Source organism: Notolepis coatsorum, assembly GCF_963971535.1.
Source record: "Notolepis coatsorum genome assembly, chromosome: 6".
Classification (NCBI taxonomy): domain Eukaryota; kingdom Metazoa; phylum Chordata; class Actinopteri; order Aulopiformes; family Paralepididae; genus Notolepis; species Notolepis coatsorum.
The window spans coordinates 75,920,752-75,942,823 of NC_140170.1; the positions used below are offsets into that span (position 1 = coordinate 75,920,752).

Below are 22,072 nucleotides of genomic sequence, written 5' to 3' on the forward strand. Positions count from 1 at the left end.
CTGATCTCTAGATTAGATTAGGTTAGATTAGTTATTATTGTCATTATACTGCCAATATAAGTACAGTACAATGAAAAGAAGTTTGGCATCCAACCAGAGTGCAAATGTAACAGTGAAGTGCAATAGTAATATACAACGTACGGGTGATTAAACTGGGTATAACATATATAAAAAAAAAAACAGAGGCCCTCTACAGAAAGGGACAGAGCAGGCTGTTCTTCCTGAGGAGACTCAGGTCCTTCAATGTTTGCAATAGACTGCTGCAGTCATTCTACCAGTCTGTAGTGGCCAGCGTCCTCTTCTATGCTGTGGCATGCTGGGGGGGCTACATCAACTCGAGGGACAACAACAAACTGAACAAGCTGGTGAGGAAGGCTAGCTCCGTGGTGGGAGTCGAGCTGGTCAGACTAGAGGTGATGGCAGAGAGGGGGATGAGAAGGAAGCTGGCTGCTATCCTGGAGAATCCCTCCCACCCCCTATACGACGAGCTAGTCAAGATGAGAAGCACTTTCAGTCACAGACTCATACCCCCCCGACACTAACCGCCTCGGCCAGTCCTTCATACCAGCGGCCATCAGGCTCCACAACAGTGGGCAGGGACTTCTGCCAGACATCCAACTACAACTACTAGGAACCTAAAAAGGACAATAACACTACCTTATGCATACTGCACCTTGAATACTGTATATTTCAGTGAGTTAGTTAGTTAATTATATTGACTTGTTATATTGTTTACACTGCTTGTTTTTACTACCTGTACCTCCCCTCCCCATGCTGCTATTATGCCTGAATTTCCCCCAAGGGGATCAATAAAGGAATATCTTATCTTATCTTAAGTATACTATGGTAGTAGTCATACTGGCTGGCAGCATCACTAGTGATGCTGCATCTTCTGGCCGCCTCAGACCTACTCCTATCCAAGCTCCGGGAGGGTCATCAAAGAGAAGTCGCCTATTCTCAGTCCTTGCCCCACAATGGTGGAATGAACTACCCACCCCAGTTAGGACAGCCGAAACACGTCCAATCTTTCGCCGTCGACTAAAGACGCACTTCTTCAACCATTATCTGAATTAAAAAAAAAAAAGAAAAAAAAAAAAAAACCCTAACCCTAACTAACCATACTGTCATGCACTTGTCCTAATAAACTAACCTACACTGTAGCACTCAACACTTTGATGAACATTGTTACTCAGCTGATAGAGTTGTGCCCTTCCTGATGGCTTGTCGTACAGAACTTGTAAGTCGCTTTGGATAAAAGCGTCAGCTAAATGACTAAATGTAAAATGTAAATGTAATGTAAGGGATATGTACAGATATAGATATAGTATCTAGTCTACACAATAGGATTATATGCAGGTATGAACAGACAGATGTGGATAGATATATATTATACGGTAATAATAAATATATATATGGTATAGACAGCATTATTGTACATAATATTCCCCATATGGGTTATATGCCGGTGTATAAGTAGGTATATAGAAGGATTGTATGCAGGTATATTGAGACAGATATGGATATACATACATACAGTATATGTGGTAAATGTATACGGTATAAGGATAACCTCTGTCTGTCAAAAGAAAACACCTAAATCCTTCCACGAATCCAACAGACAACTATGTCTGTTTTAGGTTTTGACTTTTGAGATGAGGGATGTTTCCAAATCTCATTATCTAAAGATTGTAAGGCGGAGCGCTGTCTAAACTATAGGAGGGGTGTTTCTCCCGCTGGGAGGCCTGTCCGTGTGGAGTTTGCACGTGTTGCCATGGGTTTCCCCAGGCCTCTCCGGTTTCCTCCCATACCATGGAGAAGACATGCATGTACAGACTCCTGCCGCTGCACCGACGTTAGCCGGTCGTCCCGGCGCCACACCGTGGACTCTGCTCACTGCTCCTAAAATAGTTAGGATGGGTTAAATGCAGAGGAGCATTCCTGGTGTTATGTAAATGTCATTGACACTTGCCAAGGAACGTCTAGAAGACCAATGTAAATACGCTGGCTGTTCAAAGACTTTCAGAACAGACTGATATAGTTCTTCGCCTAACGTAATCGCCTGCGATTACCAACAGAAAAGTCTCATGTAAAGGTAACAGAACCTTGTCGTAATACCTTACGAATGTTCCACCACAAAAAAAACATGGAAATACCATGATATTACCATCAGTGTCATGGTTTAAATAGGATTATACCATGGTATTATTTAAGTACAAAAGTGGTACCATATACAATAGTACCTGAAATTGCCATCATGATACTACCATGATATTTTCTGTAAGGGCATGTCTTCTGTATTGGACTTGTTATTATGCCCTTGCTCTAGTACTAACATACTCCAAGACATGCACTTATAATGGATGGCAAGAAGAACCCAACCCCTCCTGAATCTCCACAGAGAAACACGTGCTCCAGACAGTCAGTTTCAGAGTTTCCACATTATACTGAGAGAGAGAGAGAGAGAGAGAGAGAGAGAGAGAGAGAGAGAGAGAGAGACAGAGAGAGAGAGAGAGAGAGAGAGAGAGAGAGAGAGAGAGAGAGAGAGAGAGAGAGAGAGAGAGAGAGAGAGAGAGAGAGAGAGAGAGAGAGAGAGAGAGAGAGAGAGAGAGAGAGAGAGAGAGAGGAGAGAGAGAGGGAGAGAGAGAGAGAGAGAGAGAGAGAGAGAGAGAGAGAGAGAGAGAGAGAGGGAGGGGCGGAGGCTCGCTTCTGTCCTATTATTTGCCGTCTGGGTCCAATAGAGAATCGAGGCGAGGACAATCCCAGCACGCTTTGAGCTACAGTAAGACACGAGGAATCTCACCGTCTGCGGATGACAGCGACTCTCAATGTTAATAGAAGGGTGTGAGAATGAGATGGCTGGTATTAGTCAAGGCATCTCCAGAGGACAGAAGGGCTGATCTGGAGTTAATTATGCCTCATCTCGTGTCCTTACCAATGAGATAGAGAGAGAGGGGAAACAATATGATTCTAGAGTCATGTTCAAACTACAAGGTTGATAAATAAATAGAAACTAAATGGAGGGACATAATTCCACTCTGGTTATGCATGACACACAGAATACATGGACATAACTATGGTGGCAGTGAAATTCTATTTAGAGGAATATTTAAACCATATAAGGAAGTGTTTTCTCCCTTAAAGGTGAAATCTGTAGTGACATTTAAACAAATGGGTCTCCCCAGCACCATAGATTAATTGAAAACCTTGTTTTAGGTTATGGATCAGTCTTAACGGAAGGAGACAAACACATTAATAGTTGGGTCCAAACTAGTGATAGGCAGACAGATTCTTCTAAGAGGATGGAGGTATGAGGGAATGTCTTCAGTTAAAGAACAGGCTGCAGAGAAGAGAAGCTGCATTTAGAAATGATGTCCTATAAACGGTTCAGAAGATTGGAAGCTTATATTAAAAATGGAGCAAATATATAAAAATGTTGGAGGGCGCCTGACATGGGGTTATACTCAGTGTCTCGATGGACAAAAAGATGTTCTTGTTCCAAACATCTGAGTCCAGTGCATATGATGTGTATCTCTGATAGACAACCAGTGATAATTGTGTATGTAGTGATGACGAGTGGGTGGGATTATCATTTCTTGATGCATTAATATATGTGATGCATATGATATTTAGTTTCATAAATAAAAAAGGAAACGTTAATCGGAAAACCAAATCATGGCACTGGAAAGAAACACGACTGATACAACTAAATTAGTAGCCTACTTTGAGGCTGTAAAAAGTGTCATTTACATTTCGTATTGTACTGTAAACACTGGCAAAACATGTTGAGTTATGGTGCGTTGTTAAAGTTAGAAGAGGCTTATTGAGCCAAAGTTTATATGATCAAACGCAGGCCCCACTGCAGCGGTTGCCTGAGCACGCTCTCCCTCTGCAGCGTGTGTGATGTGAGGACACACGCAGCAGCCACGGTTTATTAGCTTACATAACCACCGTCAGATCCATGTTTTCATCCCCGGCATAAAAGCACCACATCTTCTACTCCACATTCCACACTCTCCAAACAACACCAACAAACACTAAGATTCTTTCTGAATATATAAAAGGTAGACCTATAATAGTAAGTTATATTAAGTGCAGTTTCAGAAAAATATACTTAAAGGAACACGCCAACATTATGGGAAATTAGCTTACCTAGCTAATCTAGCTAGAATAGCTGTTGGCCAAAAACACCTCTCCCGATTTAAGCTAGGCTAGCTGATCCGCATCCTCTTCCATTCATTTGTGCTAAACTAGGCTAGCTTGTAGCCGGATAGCTTTCTACTGAACGCACAGGAGAGTCTTCTTGTCTGACTCTGGAGAAGACGGTAAGTACATTTCCCATAATGTTGGCATGTTCCTTTTAAGTATACCTTTTTTGTTGGTTTGTTTTACTTGAGCGTGGAGGGAAGGGATGGGGTATATGAAGATACTCAGTGTTCTGTTATTGTTGTTTATCCATTGGTGCTAATTATTGTACATTATCTTCAGAAATACTTAAAGGAACATGCCAACATTTGGGGAAAGCTATCTGGCTGTATGTTAGCCTAGCTTAGCACAATGAATGGAAGCGGACATGACCGGTTAGCCTAGGCATTGTCCAACTAACACCTCTCCCAAAGGCTAACCGGTCCGCTTCCATTCATTGTGCTAAGCTAGGCTAACATGCAGCCAGATAGCTTTCTACTGAACACACAGAGAGGAAACTGGTATCTATCTTCTTGTCTCTCTCTGGAGAAGACGGTAAGCTAATTTCCCCAAATGTTGGCGTGTTTTTTAAGGCATTACAAATTCCATAGTTGGCAGTTGTTGGTAGATAGATAAGAGAACTTTATTATCCCTGTCACGACCCAATTAGCCCCTTCTGCTGGACTGAGACCCGGCTAGCACACGATGCTAGTACCTTTGTACTGTGCTTGCAATGGGCAATTTGGAGAAGACACTATGTTCACTGAGCCAGACAGCAGAGCAAACAACACTAAATGCCTTGCTATTGTAAGCCATTAGGTGTGACTGGAAGAGAATGTACAAAGAATTGACAAAGGTACACAAAGGTGAATAAGAGCGTAAAAAAGTTTACCTTGCGCACAAAGGCAACAATACCGGTTGTTGCCATCTGTTTTGACTATGTGTGCAAGGGGCTTAAAAGGGATGGGGATGGCGGTACTCAAGCAAGGGAGACAGTTGCTGGTGCTCTGCTGTATATGTACCACTACGCTTTGCTCGCTTCATATCACAGCCGGGCAAATGAACATAGACTGAAATTAACTTTAGATCTCCTGGGGGCCGACAGCTTGATTAGAACTTAAAATGTGAATCGCATAAATTTTTTTATTTAACCTTTATTTATCCAGGCAAGCAATTGAACAAATGGCATCACCCAGTAAACAGAAAGACTCTCCATTGAAATGTTAAGAAGGTGGACCATTTCGACAAATAAGTCGCACATGTTTAGATAATATAAAATATAAAATGTAAAATAAAATGACACAACATATCGTCACCCCGGGAGATCTAAAGTAAATTTCAGTCTTATGTTAATTTGCCTGGCTGTGATATGAAGCGAGCAAACCGTAGCGGGGCATATACAGCTGGGAACCAGCGAGGGAGATAGTAAGTGTTTGTTGTTCTATTCTAAAACTGCAGTAAACATCATAAACATGGCTGATAATTGAAAGGGTGGGGGTGGGCTAGCCCTTTCAAGACAAAAGACGGCCCGTTTTTTTATGGTTGCCCTCTAGCCCTGCTCCACTCCACCACCTCCACCACCACAACTACAACTTCTGCTCAGGATATGAGGCTGACGTTCCGTTGTGTAACCCAAGCAGAACTACATGCAGAGGGGCTCAGGTTTCAAGCCCAGTGGGGGGAAGCTGTGAGGCGTTACGGGGGAAAACAGAAAACTTCAAAGTGGCGGACACCAGATGAAATACAGAAAGAAAAACAATCCAGTCGCTGCTATTCCATAATTGTGACATTTCTTTTCTTAGAAAACCCAGATCCTGCCCCTCTGAACACAGATGATCAACACACCTATGTTTAGTCTAAGTGTCAGACTGGCTCAACCTGCAATAATAGTGCTTTCCTGACACAGCGCTTCTGATGTAGTGTAACCATGTAGTGTAACCACACTGTTTGCTGCCTATGTCTGAGTAATAAGCAGCTACACAACACACACATATACAGATCCACACATAAATATACACACACAGAGAGAGAGAGAGGGATATACATATATACACTCACTAACACACACATTATACACACACACAGAGAGAGCAAGAGGGATATACATATACACTCACTAACACACACATTATACACACATATAAATACACGTACACACACACACACACACACACACACACACACACACACACACACACACACACACACACACACACACACATGTTGCAACTCAACCAAAATATTCTATAAATAGCCTACTGTGACTAGGGAACAGAGTTACTTAATTTCACACCTCAATAAACCCTTAAAATAACCGTATTAATTAAATAAGAATTAAGGTAAATTAAAAAGGAATTCAGCAGAATTGTGCATGTAAAATTTAAAACCCTTAAAAAACAATGTTAAAAACCAAGTACCCCGACATTACTGATTAATGTGTGAACCCCTGGCTGAATTTATAAGACTTTTCAAGACTGTTTAGTGTTTAAGCCAAGGGGTTTGCAATTGACCTTTTATAAAGAGGTGTGTGGATAGATAGACATGTAGCCTATATCTCTTTTCAGTTTCACTGGATGACACCCAAAAAAAGCTTCTTTTCCATCTACAAGTCAAACTATTCCAAGAACACATGAATATACCCCTGAGATGAGATGGTTCTTCTGAGTCTGGATTGTACCTTTAAGCTTTGAGTTAGTCGACAGAATCAGACTGTTCCCCCTGCTCCACTTTAAGAGGACAATCGTGAAAGTGAAACATTATATAACAGACGTTCCTCTGGGAGACAGAAATAGGTGCAGACACACACAGAGAGGGAGAGAGAGATCTGACACTGTCACCTCACTGAACTAGACAGAGAGAGAGAGAGAGAGAGAGAGAGAGAGAGAGAGAGAGAGAGAGAGAGAGAGAGAGAGAGAGAGAGAGAGAGAGAGAGAGAGAGAGAGAGAGAGAGAGAGAGAGAGAGAGAGGGGGGGGGGGAGATAGAGAGGGTTCACACTGGCATGTCTCACCTCACTGAACTAGACTAGAGAGATAGAGAGAGAGAGACACACACAGAGAGAGAGGGAGGGATAAAGAGACAGAGAGAGAAAGAGACAGAGAGAGTGGGGACAAGGTTGAAAGAAAGGAAGGAATGAAGGAAGGAAGGAGGTGACTAAAATGACCTCAAAATGAACCATGTGTAGATGGGAGAAGAATTGTGTGTGTGTGTGTGTGTGTGTGTGTGTGTGTGTGTGTGTGTGTGTGTGTGTGTGTGTGTGTGTGTGTGTGTGTGTGTGTGTGTGTGTGTGTGTGTGTGTGTGTGTGTGTGTGTGTGTGTGTGTGTGTGTGTCAGGGACAGGGCAGGGACAAGACACAGTGGTGAGATTGACAGTGATGATGCATTTAACAAGTAAGTTTATGTTAGAGAGAGAGAGAGACAGAGACGCAGGGAGAGAGAGAAACAAAGAGAGAGACAGAGACACAGACACAGAGAGAGAGAGAGAGAGAGAGAGAGAGAGAGAGAGAGAGAGAGAGAGAGAGAGAGAGAGAGAGAGACACAGGGAGAGAGAGAAAGAGAGAGAGATTTGTTAGCAATGCTAATGGAAGTGGATACAGTTTTACACAATTTCTCAGATTAGTCCTTCTATATAGTTGACTACAGTATGTTGCGAAACAGGAAGTTAACTGGTAGGAGCTAAGTATGATTTTTCAGACATGCTTCATACCCAGTTTGAGTTCCACCTTGCCAAAAATGTATGACATTCTCAATATCTAATATATAAAATGACTCCCAATTTGTAAAAGTAAATCAAAAGGCTTCTAGAATTGCGTGGAGTGCCCCTTTAAAGCACCCTATATGATAAATTACTCCTCTATTCTGCCTTGCCATATCAGAGGTGCTCAAGTGATGATGAATGTTAGCTTAGCTTTGATTGGTTGAAACAAACATATCAATCCACAGACAGTAAGCAGTGTTTCCCACAGGATTTTCAGAGACTATGGGGGGTCCGGGGGCAAGAAATGGAAAATAGATAAATGAGATGTGGCCCTATGGTTTCAAGTTGTATTATGATATAATAAACCATAATCAAAAGCCAAAAAGTGGGTTAGACTTTATTTACCTACCCCGTTTTTCTATTGAAATTTTGCATTTTTTTGCCTTTTTGGCGGATTTCCACCATTTCTGCCAAAATCACATTTTCATATATGGCTGCTTGTCTACATCCTGGGACCTCATTCAGACTTACTACCCCTACCTTAAGCTTGGTATGGTAGCCCATACCATGTTACAATGCCATACCATACAATACCATGGTATACCATGAATAAATAATGAATTAATCGGAAGTGTGTGGTACTCTGATACACTGATAGACCCTCTAAACACTGTGATAGACCCTCTAAACACTGATAGACCCTCTAAACACTGTGATAAACCCTCTAAACACTGTGATAGACCCTCTAAACACTGTGATAGACCCTCTAAACACTGACAGACCCTCTAAACACTGATATACCCTCTAAACACTGTGATAGACAAGACAAACACTGTGATAGACCCTCTAAACACTGACAGACCATCTAAGGGTCCGCCAGATGATTTTTTCTTTTTAAATAAATAAAGATTTCCAAAAAAAATTTAAAAGAAAGATTGTTTTTTATTTTTTTAATGCAGTCAGGCTACTGAACTTAGAATCAGGCCAGGCCGTGTGTATACTTTCGACAACAAATGTTTGTTTCCGCGTTCGAGTTTTGCGCTCTGATTGGCCAGGTCATGTGACATGTGCGCCAATCGTGGGACAGCAAGTTCTGCGCCTATTTCCGAGTCTAACAGCCTGCAAACTACCTGGCGTTCTATCGCCATGCTCTAAGACAAACTCTAACCTTAACCAACTTCGAAAGAGTGCCTAAGCTTAACCGTCGAAAGAACTTGAGAATCAGGGCAGGCGTTCTATCGCCATGCTCTAAAACAAACTCTAACCTTAACCAACTTCGAAAGAGCGCCTAAGCTTAACCAGTGTAGAAACTTGCGGTCCCACGATTGGCGCACATGTCACATGACCAGAAACGTGTGTGGCCAATCAGAGACGCGAAACAAACATTTGTTGTCGAAAGTATTCAGGCGGCCAGGCCAATAGTTAGATAACCTAGGTGGGGAACAACCAGGAGATCACTGCAACCCACACAAGTTGGGGAACTGTCTCTCTCTATCTCTCTTGCTCACACACACACACACACACACACACATTTTAATACTTTATTTGGTTCCACAAATTATATTGCATAAACAGGGAATCAAATGTATCGGGGCCAAGCAGCACTGAACACTTAAGGGTACACATAGCACCTCCTTCTCCACGTGGCTAAGCTGCCAATAATAGCTGAGACAGAGCAATATTTGGCAATTTGTTTGGCTTTTCTTTTAGACATTGCAGCAATTCTCAGACCGGTCATGGTGGATTTGTGTACATGGCCAAGACTTCCGAACACAAGTACACCATATCTACACCTATACCCAAGGTCAGCCATCACACTGAGCAGTGGTTGGTATTTGATATACTTGTCCCGGAAGGCCTGGTCCATGTAGAGGTCAAAGGTACAGCCTACTTCTATGACCAGCACCTCCCCGTGGCTGGTGTCAACAAAAACAACGTCCGGTGTATTGGGTATGTTAGCAAAAACATCGTTGGTAAGGCCAAACCACTCTGGTTTCACTCTGGTTTCACACACACACACACACACACACACACACACACACACACACACACACACACACACACACACACACACACACACACACACTCCTCTACTCCCTGTACACACACGACTGTGTGGCTCAGCGGAGTAACAACACAATCATCAAATTTGACAAGAGGGCCTACAAGAGGGCCTACCTGGAAGAGGTCAAGGTCCTGGCGGGATGGTGCCAGGAGAACAGCCTCTCCCTGAACGTCAGCAAAACAAAAGAGATGATTGTGGACTTTAGGAGGTCGGGGGTCAAGGACTACAGCCCCCTCAGCATCGACGGGGCACCGGTTGAGAGAGTGAACAGTTTTAAGTACCTCGGAGCCCACATATCCGAGGACTTGACATGGACCACACACATTGACAGTGTTGTGAAGAAGGCACGACAACGCCTCTACTTCCTCAGGCGCCTAAGGAAGTTCCAAGTCAGTCAGAAGATCCTTAAGAACTTCTACTCATGTACAATAGAGAGCATCCTGACTGGCAACATCACCTCCTGGTTTGGGAATAGCACTGCACAAGACCGTAGCAGACTACAAAGAGTGACACGTTCAGCCGAACGCACAATTGGAGGGGGGCTTCCCACCCTCCAGAACATTTACAACAAGCGGTGCAGGAGGAAGGCTAAGAGAATTATTAAGGACTCGAGCCACCCGAACAACTGCCTCTTTGAACTGCTGCGGTCAGGCAAGCGATACCGGAGTCTTAAGGCGAGCACAGAAAGACTCAGAAGAAGCTTCTATCCCCAGGCCATCAGGCTGCTAAACGAACAATAAACACTATGCAACATCCATCAAATGCACACAGCACACACACCCACACGCACATACTCACTTAAACAAACAACACACTGCAGCACCCACTCTCCACACTTTAGATCACACAAACACACTTTATATTTATTGATAAAGGATTTGCACTACAACTCGTACACCTACTGTAAATTGTACCTAAATTGCACCTCATCCCATTTCTGCCTTGCACTATATAGTATTGTATATTAGTACACTGCACAGTATTGTATATTATATGGTAACTCAGTTACGTCTATTCTGCATCGAACATTGTACATATGTCTATACTGAACACTGTGACCTCATTTTTTTTTACTTCTAATTTACATGCTATACTATGTTATTTTATTTCATACTTATCTTGTCTTGCACAGTCTCTGGAGCGCAACAGTAAGAAGCATTTTGTATAAAAGTATTCTGTACTTCTGTATGACAACTATTAAAGAAACTTGAAACTTGAACTTGAAACTTCTACTCATGTACAATAGAGAGCATCCTGACTGGCAACATCACCTCCTGGTTTGGGAATAGCACTGCACAAGACCGAAGCAGACTACAAAGAGTGACACGTTCAGCCGAACGCACAATTGGAGGGGGGCTCCCCACCCTCCAGAACATTTACAACAAGCGGTGCAGGGGTAAGGCTAAGAGAATCATCAAGGACTCCAGCCACCCGAACAACTGCCTCTTTGAACTGCTGCGGTCAGGCAAGCGATACTGGAGTCTCAAGGCGAGCACAGAAAGACTCAGAAGAAGCTTCTATCCCCAGGCCATCAGGCTGCTCAACGAATAATAAACACTATACAACAACCATCAAATGCACACAGCACACACATCCACACGCACACACTCACTTTAAACAAACAACACACTGCAGCACCCACTCTCCACACTTTAGATCACCTAAACACACTTTATATTGATTGATAAAGGATTTGCACTACAACTCGTACACCTTACTGTAAATTGTACCTAAATTGTACCTCATCTCATTTCTGCTTTGCACTATAAAGTATTGTATATTAGTACACTGCATAGTATATTGTATATTATATGGTAACTCAGTTACTTCTATTCTGCATCGAACATTGTACATATGTCTATACTGAACACTGTGACCTCTTTTTTTTTACTTCTAATTTACATGCTATACTATTTTATTTCATACTTATCTTGTCTAGCACAGTCTCTGGAGCGTAACAGTAAGAAGCATTTTGTATAAAAGTATTCTGTACTTCTGTATGACAACTATTAAAGAAACTTAAAAACTTGAACACACACAGGGAGCCGCATGTGATTGGTGGAGGCGGGACCCTTACAAAAAACTAAGAATCCATCAAAATCAGTGTTGTTGCTAATCATACATATGCTAGCCTGTTTTTTAACAATAATTTGTGATGCTATCACAAACACTGGCATTTAAAGGGTACAAATAAAAAAAATGCCTGCACCAGAATGCAGGAAATGAAGTCTTTGTAACAAAATGTCCTGGTGGGGGACCCTGACTGGGGCTATATTTGGGGCTGAAGTGGCCTGACTGGGGCTATATTTCGCACTATATTTCCTGGCCTGAATGATTTCCCCAGTCCGGCCCTGGTTAAAAGCCTCCAATGATTATTAGTGTGTGTGCGTTTGAACGTTTGCATGTTTCAACCATACATTTCCATTTATAAAAAATTAAATAAAAAAAAATATATATATTTTTTTTACCTCCTATAATAGTGGGGGTCGCGGCTCTCTGACACTGTTATTTCGGGGGTCGCGGCCTGAAAAGTTTGGGAACCCCTGGACTAGAGCACACATTTGAGCCATCAAAGAAATGAAGCAAAAGTGGTTACCTGTGTTGAACTGGTTTATGTTTTAGAAAATAAAAAAATATAGTGGATTACTATTACGACTACTACCACTGCCAATACTACTGATACATCCCTATTGGCAAACTTTATATTTAAAAAAATAGTAATTTTTTTTTTTTTATGATTATACAACTGTGGCGGGCCGCCACAGTCTAGGTAATTAATGGGAAACCCTGGTAAGTATAGACAACGCATGCTGATATGTCTGCTTCAAGACACCAACACAACACACTGCAACCACCTTCATGGCAGAAAATTACAGTGATAGTTGTGTTTTGTCTGTAAACAGGAAGCAGGAAGCTGTTGCTACACCACATCCATCCTCAGAGATGAGTAGTATCAGTATCAGGGGTGTAAAAAGTACCCAGAAATAAGTGAAGTAAGTGAAAGTATGGGTACCATCTCTAAATCATACTCAAGTAAAAGTCAGAGTATCTGGCTAAAAACACACTTGAGTAAAAGTCAAAAAGTTTCTACTTTTAAATGTACTTAAGTACTAAAAAGTAAAAGTAAAAACTTTTTTTATTGCAAGGGATAGACCAGGGGTCTCAAACTCATTCCATCGTGGGCCAAGTTTTCATTTGAACTACACATTTCACCACGTGAGTTAATTGAAGAGGTGAGCCAATTAGTGAAATCATCAGCTGGTGTTTAGGCAAGGCTGGAATGAAACCAAGCATACACTCGGCCCACAATGGAATGTGTTTAAGCATTACATCACGCGCAGGAGTGGTTTGTGAACAATAAACCATGCCTAGGGGTGGTCGTTAGACCCCCCTAGGCATGGTTTATTGTTCACAAATCACGACTGCAAGTGGTGTAATGCTTTTATACAACTGCCACATTCATCCAACCTTATTGCTATACAATAAACACACATTAATCGAAGATTTATTGAAAAAACCATCCGCCAGAAAAAGTAGTTCCCACAACTACAAAAAAGACAAGTTGCCTCCATGTGGAAGCAGCTCGGAAGTGCATCTAACCAACTGTGTGTTATTGGAAGCAGCTTGAAGTGCATCCAACCAACTAACACATGTGTGTTATTGGAACTAACACATCCAACTGCCTTTCAACTAAGGCATCCAACCAACTAACACATCCAACTGCCTTTCAACTAAGACATCGAACCAACTAACACATCCAACTGCCTTTCAACTAAGACATCCAACCAACTAACACATCCAACTTTTTTTTGTTTTTAATTATGAAGTTAGTGGTTATTGGAATGATTGATTGATTGAAAATGTTATTACCAGATGCAGAATGGGTACAATACAGTACGGCTCAATACACACAATTGTTAAGGGGATGCAGACCTACTTTCTATAGAACTTCATTCTTAGATGCTTCTATAGAAAGTAGGTAAAACAAATTTAAAAGTTTTCTTTGCCCTATAAGAAAAAAAAAGTTTTCTTTGCCCTATTTTTTTATTTATTTTTTTAGCCTAAACTTAACCAGTTGGAAACCAGGCGTACAGTAATAAAATTAGCAATCAACCAATCAATCAATTCAATAGACATGCTCACTTAAAACAGCGCTGCTTCTCTCTCAGTCTGACTCCCCCGCTGTTGCAGACAGGAGTGATGTGTGTGTGTGTGTGTGTGTGTGTGTGTGTGTGTGTGTGTGTTTGTGTGGGGGTGGGTGGGTACGCCAGCGTCGGACAGTGTGAGAGTGAACGCTGCAGTCAGGGGGAAGGAAGTAGAAATTTAAAATAAAATTGCAAATAATCAATCAATCAATCCACGATTTTTCTTTTGTTCTAAAATGACTCATGACCCATCAATTACATCATCCAACATTGTTTAAAGGACTAAGACATTCGCCTTGACAGAATCGCTTTATATTTAGTCGTTATGACGCTATCAACATATCCATTTGTTAAAGATTATTGTCCGCCATCTTGTTTTTGCCGACGGAGTGATCCTGGCGGAGTGATGTGATTCGGTTGTGGGCGGGTCCTGGGACCAGGACCGTAGAATGGTCCCTATACATACGTGTAAATGGACTGTTTCAGCCAATCAGAATCGAGAAATTTGCATGCCGTTGTATAATCTGCGATAGACAATGCTGAAATTAAAGAAAAGAGGACACTTTTTTTGCATTAAAATGATTGAATGCATCCATCGAATTTGAAAAAACATGTCAAGATAAACTAACATGGACGGCATTCACATCACAGCATCCAGTTGTAAAGTTGGCCAAACTACAGCCTTGGAAAAAATTAAGGGTTTAGTTCTTTAAAAAAAAAAATTTGAGTGGGTTCGACATTGCAGGATTAATAACATTAACGTTAGTTCGGCCAGAGAAACAAATATACTAATTTAAATGGTTGGACCTGCAAGATTTGTACCTAGTACTTTGTAGGTCTGCATTTAAGGAGTAAAAAGTATGTATTTTTTCTCTGAAATGTAATTTAGTAAAAGTACAAGTATACAAACCTAATAATACTTGAGTAAAGTACAAATCCCCAAAAACAGTACTTATGTATTGTAAAGTACAATTACTCAAGTACTTTACAGTACACCCCTGATCAGTATGTTGATATCCTCTCCAGTCCCTCTATAGAAGTACTGCAGTACTGCACCTAAATACTGAGCTACTTATTCTCGACTTAAGTATTTACATTTCCTACATTTCATTGCAAATATCCAATTTTGTATTCCACTTCCAATTATCCAAACACCTTAAACACGAGTTACTTTTAATAAAAGGGTTTTTGCATAAACAACATGCAATGAATTAATAATAATACATTTATAAAATGATGCATGGTTTAAATTGGAGCCAGCCGACTGAAAGAGGAAGCCATCGGGGCAACCATAATTGGACCACCAACCCACAGAACAGGACCAGAGTACTATTCTATCAGGGTATTCATACATTTACCAGAGTACTATTCTATCAGCCAGGGTATTTATACTTTTACCAAAGTACTATTCTATCAGGGTATTTATACTTCTACTAGAGTACTATTCTATCAGGGTGGTTCTACAAGATACACTATACGACCGGGGTGCCCATGTACATGTCAAAATACTTCCCAAAGGTCAGTGAATACCACAACCACTACACCAGAGGAAGCTCAACAAATCATGTTAAACCCAGATTCGGCTCAAACAAGGGACTAAACACGTTTCGCAATTATGCCACAACAATGTGGAACGCCCTACCCAAAGCTGTAAAGGAATGTGAATCCCTGCCCACATTCAAAACCGCCCTTAAAGAGCACCTACGGGAGGCTGCAATTCGAAACTGGCCACCGTAAATGCCCAAAACCCCCACCACCTCCTAATAGACAGTCTCCTCCCCACCGCATGTATATATTCCCTCCCCGCCGTATGTATATTTCCCTCCCACCCACCCACCCCCTCCTAATGTACAGTCCCCTCCCCATCATATGTATATACTCTGTCAGGATCTAGGGGTAACAGTACTGTATATTTGAATACCGCCTATGTCACAAATGTATCAGTACTAAATACCTATATGTCCCTATGCCATAAATGTCATGTATGTTGTGTATGTCATAAATGTCTATATGAATTGAAAATGGGGGACCCTGATGGAAACAAGACAAACGTCTTTCTCAGGTCTGCATCCCCTTAACAATTGTATGTATTGAGCCGTACTGTATTGTACCCATTCTGCAATCTGTTAAATAAAGTTTTCATTCATTCATTCATTCATTCATTCTAGTTTTACTTCAGTAAAGATTCTGTCGTTCCACCACTGTCTGTCTCCAATCATGAAGTCATGACACTACTGACTGCATCTCAGTAAAGACCTGTGTTATAGCACCATCTAGTGGGTCAATCTGTTTACTGCAGAGACTGAAATACCACAGTATTTGGGGCAAGAGTAGCATAAATTATTATGGCTAAAGGAATGGGGCTTGTGACTATAAGTTTTGCCTGTTAGAACCCTTGGACCAGCAACATTTTAGGAACCCTTGAGCAAGGCACCCCCCCCCCCCCCCTAAATGCTCCAGCGCAACAGTGTCAGACTGTGGTTGTACTGGGCAGCTTCCAGGTGTGTGAATGTGTGGAACTGGTTATTCGTGAAGCAGGCTGTAAAGAGCATGGCACTCAGCCAATGTTCCCTGGCAAAGCTGAACTAAATACATATATAAATATGCAAATACATATATACCGGTAAATAAACAAGAGAAACTGAAAGGACAGCCAGACACACAGACAGACACGGATGGCAGTGTATTGGGTGTATGTTATTATGTGTCTGTCTACAGTCTTGCCTACAGAGGGCAGTGCTCCCTCAGGACATGAACAGCATCAAGCTAATGTTGACACAGTAAGGTCACAACAGATTACAACCGTTATGACAGGTTGCTCGTCATTGTAACAGCCTGAGAGTTAGTTTTCCAGGCAGATAACGGTAGACCTTCACGCCTGCCCTGTTTCAACCTGTTTCAAATGACGTCAGTGTTTTCATAATCGCCTCATTCCATTCAAACATGTTTCTGTGTAATCTAGCAAGGCTACTGTATTATGTTTGATTGATGAATGATTTCTAATCCAGTTACTGGTTACTGAATATGGATTGCAGTTACCGTTCTTGTAATAAGTTTACTGTCCGTATAGGCTACATTTGTCCACCTGCACATTATTGCATATGTAATCAGCCAATCATGTGGCAGAAACCCAATGCACCAAAGCATGCAGACATGGTGAAGAGGTTCAGTTGTTGTTCAGACCAAACATCAGAATGGGAAAGAAATGTTCACACTGCAAGCTCAATTCAGATTTATTGCTCAGATCTGATTTTTTTGTAGCCAAGATCAGATTCCAGTGTCCTCCTCCTGAACTGACCCGCATGCACACATTAACAATAATGAAGATGGAGGACACTGAAGTCACAGTTTCTGGTTTAATTTATACAATTATGTGCAATGGAGGCCAACTAATTTGTGAGCAGATGATAATGGGGGCGAGGAGGAGGTGAAAGAGCCATTTCTTATTTCAAAATGCTTTCAAACACAGATTAGTTATGATACGTCCCCTCAAGTTTTGCTTATACAGAAGTATCACCCCAAATACTTATAAGGTAAACACCTCACTGTCCACCTCCATCACAGCTGTCTTCCATGTTTGTATTCACCAGTCACTGAGGTCGCATTGCAGAAAATCGGACCTGTATCTGATTTAGCACCACATATGAAAGTGGCCCAAATCAGAATTGATAAGATCAGATTTCATGTGATTTGTGCTGTTCACACTGGCAAAAAAATAAATCAAGATTTGGGCCACTTTCGCCTGCACTGTGAACGTAGCCTTGTGACTTTGACCGTAGAGTGATAGTTGGCGTCAGACGGAGTGGTTTCTCAGAAACTGCTGATCTCCTAGGATATTCACAAAACAGCCTCTAGAGTTCACAGAGAACGGTGGGGGAAACAAAAAACATCCAGTGAGCGGCAGGACTGTGGAGCGAAAACGCCTCGTTAATGAGAGCAGTCAGAGGACCACGGCCAGACTGGCTGAAGTTGACAGGAAGGTGACAGGAACCCAAATAACCACTCGTTACAACAGTGGTATGCAGAAGAGCATCTCTGAACACACAACATGGCCAGCCTTGAAGCGGACACACGGCCTTCCACTACCTGAGGCCTGATGATGTGGCCACTGTGTATGTCTCTCTCCAAACCTGCTTGTTTGGCTGAATATATAATAAAATACAAGATTGCCCTAATGATAAGGATAAGTGCTCAATGAAGAAACCCAATCCCATTGCCAAATATCTATGCTACTCATAGTGTGGTGTGTGTGTGTGTGTGTGTGTGTGTGTGTGTGTGTGTGTGTGTGTTGGGGTAAGGGGTTTAGGGTAAGGGGTGAAGGGGTAGGGAATAGGATACAAACCCGGGAGGAGGAAATGTCTAATGACTTTTGTAGGGTTTGTGTTTTTTTTTATTTTATTTTTTTTACTCTGTATTTATTATTTCTATTATTGTCATTACTGTACTGTTATTGTTGTTATTTGATATTGTTATGTTTATTATTGTTATTATTGTTGTTACTGTATTGTGTGCTGTGGTGTTTTGTAAAAAAAATTAAAAAATTGAGAAAATAAAAAATTGAAAATACAGTCAGACAGACAGACAGACAGACAGACAGACAGACAGACAGACAGACAGACAGACAGACAGACAGACAGACAGACAGACAGACAGACAGGTAGGTAGTAGGAAAACAATAACATTGCTGACAGTCCATCTGTAGCGACATGGTCTGAGGCCTTATCAGTGAGTTCATTTCAGGGGTGTGTGAATATTTGCATGTGTGTGCAAAACTGTGCAAGTCCACATTTCAACCGAGGCCATTCATCTTCACTCCAGCCGGATGACGGATCCTACAACCAAAACAACCGTGGGGCACGAATTCAACACTGCAGCACAACGTTAGGAAATATGAACCTGTCACACAAATCACAATGGAGATCGTAAAGAAAGGGAGGCTTAGAGTGTCAAGGAAGACAACAAGTGGGAATATACAATAGCTACTGCGTCCTTTATGCGACAGGCCACTCCCGTTTAAATCCTGCTTCCCAGGGTGAAACCTGGGGCCGCTAGGAGAGTGGAGAAAGCTTTATGCACCGTCCAACTAACCCAGAGTAAAAATTAAACCTTTGTAGTATAATGTAATACAGTTTTACTTACATGTACTTACTGTATACTTCAAGCACTTTATGACATTATACTACATGTATACTACACTACGCTGCCTATGTTTAATTTCTGTGTACCACTACCTTCACAGACCATAATGACATTCTGATCGGTATAATCGCAGAGAGGCACCCCAGACAAAACAACATTCAGGTTCTACAAAACACTAGCATCACTAAACCCAACGTCATACAGAAATATTACGACGTGGTACGAGTAGAAAACGTAACAACATATAAAGCAAGTCTATACCTGCGTGTTTTTAACTTTGAACAGCATCACTTTAGCAGCAGCCAATCAAACGCGGCAGAATGGATCCGCCCGGGTCTGCTGTCAATATAGATCAACACCGGACACAAGAGAGGTGACTTGACTCACATATTGCTGGCGCGACTCCGAGCGCTGGCCGACCTGCGGGCCTTCCTCTGCTGGCTGTGCGAGCCGCCCATGTCGACCGCCGTGCCCTCCAAAGGGGATCCCCGAGTCTACCTGACTGTGTGTGACAGCATGCTGTGTGTGTGTGTGTGTGTGTGTGTGTGTGTGTGTGTGTGTGTGTCCCTTAGGTATCCATCATACTGTCTTGTTGGTGTCTGAGATTATCCCACTGATGCAGCACAGTGCACTGCAGTGTCAGGAGTCTCAACCACACTACTCGTCCCAATCAGCTGGTCCACACCTCTTTTCTCTCTCTCTCCTCCACCCCCTCTCCCTCTCTCTCTCTCCTCCCCCTCTCTCTCTCTCTCTCTCTCTCTCTCTCTTCCTGCACCCATTCCTCCTCCCCTCCTCCCTTACCTCACACTCAGTGAGGTAGCCTACTCTAGTGTACATAAAGTTGGGGCGGGGCTCTGTGTGTGTGTGTGTTTTATATGCATGTGTTTGTATTAAGGGCAAAGTTCCTCTGTCGTAAAAAGAAACGATAAGCTGTGTGTCTCCGCTGTGTGTCTCTCGCTGTGTGTCTCTCGCTGTGTGTCTCTCACTGTGTGTCTCGCTGTCTGTCCCGCTGTGTGTCATGAGATAATGTAGGATTTGGTCGGGCGTCGGTGAGGAGGATGAGGCAGGCACCTCCGAGCCTCTGGGCCTCTCTGACAGATCTGGCTCTACCAGTTCCCGGTCCTATCGCTGCTCAGGGAGAACACTGGAGTAGTGTGTGCTTGCCGTCACAGGCCACCCATGACATGTATGTATGCGGGGTTGGGTGAGTTACTTTGAAATCGTATTTGGTTACAGATCAGATGACTGAATGTGTGTCCTGACCCACACATTGTACACAGACACTGTGTACACACTGCCCTTGTAACCTAATTTCCTTAAGTATCGCTCACTTTGTTTATATTCTGATTAAACATCAATCGATGTGAGGTAAATGATCAACCTTGATAACATATTCGCAAGTTTTCATTGAGTTTGTTATTAATACAATTGTTTATGAAACTGTCGCAAATACTAATAATACACTCAAGGTTGTGCTATGGCTACTGTGGTTTTTGCACTTAAAGGAACACGCCAACATTATGGTAAAAGGGCTTACCATCAGTCAGACAAGAAGATAGATACCAATTTCCTCTCTGTGCGTTCAGTTGAAAGCTAGCCTAGCTTAGCATAAATTAATGGAAGCGGATACGGACCAGCTAGCCTAGCTGTTGGCCAAAAACACCTCTCCCTGAGTTTTAAGTCATTCATTCCATTCATCTGTTCTGAGCTAGGCTAGCTTGCAGCCGGGTAGCTTTCTACTGAACGCACAGAGAGGAAATTGGTATCTATCTTCTTGTCTGACTCTGGAGAAGACAGTGAGTGCGTTTCCCATAATGTTGCCGTGTTCCTTTAACACTTTCAGTGCCGCACCAGTTAGCTCTTGAATGCCACCATCTGCGCCAATGTTACGCTTAATATCGCCTAATCTATGTTTTAAATTATGGCTATGTGTCTAATCTGCCCGTCGCTTATCAAATAATCCTTTTCCAGTCAGTGCTGTCAAGGCAGATTGGTTTTTTATCGCTTCATTTCCGTTTGAGAGCATTTTGAAAAGCACCCGTTTTGAGGTAAAAAACAGTCCATTCTGGACCTTCTATGATAATCGTCTTTTACTGGAATATTCCAGAACGTTGATATTTGTCGGCCTATTTATGAATAGTTTTCAAATAAACGCTAGATGATCAATATTATACGTGCACGCACGCACATTCGAGCCGCGCACGGATAATCGCCGTGTTCATTTCCTCTTGGATTTTTACAGTGAAACCGAAAGAGCCCATTTCACAAAACAGCTTATATCTTCATCAAAATGAGTCTGATTATCCTAACACTGATAACATAGATTCCTTACCTGACATCAGATGGTATCCAACTGGTATATTCCAATTCCTGATCACCATTCGAAAAAATCGATAAGTGTATAGATCCAACGTGATACAGTAGTACACATGATTCCGCGGGTCTCAGAGGCTCCAGAATGAACTGTGATAACCCCGGCTGCATCAGTGGACTGGAAAATGTGGAGTACAGGATTTTTTCCCCCATCCATTTTCATTGAGTCCATTCCAAAATCCCTTATGTCATCTGGGAGACGATAGGGGGTGCTTTTTTCCACATCTGATCGCCGGCGGCGCTCGGGTAGACTAGGGTAGGCTCGCGTGATGCAATATGATTTCAGATCGCTAAAAAAATAATAATAATCCCAGAAATCTCGTGAGTGGCTTTCAACGAGATATTAATAATTCCGAGAAAACTCGTGAGTGGCATAGAAAGTGTTAAGGGAGAAGCAATAACGGATCTTCAGCTGCAGCACACGACCTCACGGTATAGCACTCCATCTTGTGTTTTGTCACTGCCTAAATCAT

The 22,072-nt window shown here is 42.2% G+C and overlaps 1 protein-coding gene across 2 annotated transcripts in view; it reads right to left on the bottom strand.

Annotated features, from left to right (window-relative positions):
- Positions 1 to 22,072, bottom strand: part of LOC311231071 (uncharacterized protein) — a 133,359-nt gene that overhangs the window by 46,576 nt on the left and 64,711 nt on the right. Inside the window, exon 1 of one of the 2 annotated variants that reach the window (XM_084317546.1) lies at positions 19,614 to 19,847. The exons of the other annotated variant lie outside the window; for it this stretch is intronic. Coding sequence (XP_084173672.1) covers positions 19,614 to 19,684 — 71 coding nt within the window. The 5' untranslated portion in view covers positions 19,685 to 19,847. Of the gene's footprint in view, positions 1 to 19,613; positions 19,848 to 22,072 lie in introns of those variants that run through there. 2 annotated transcript variants of the gene reach the window in all.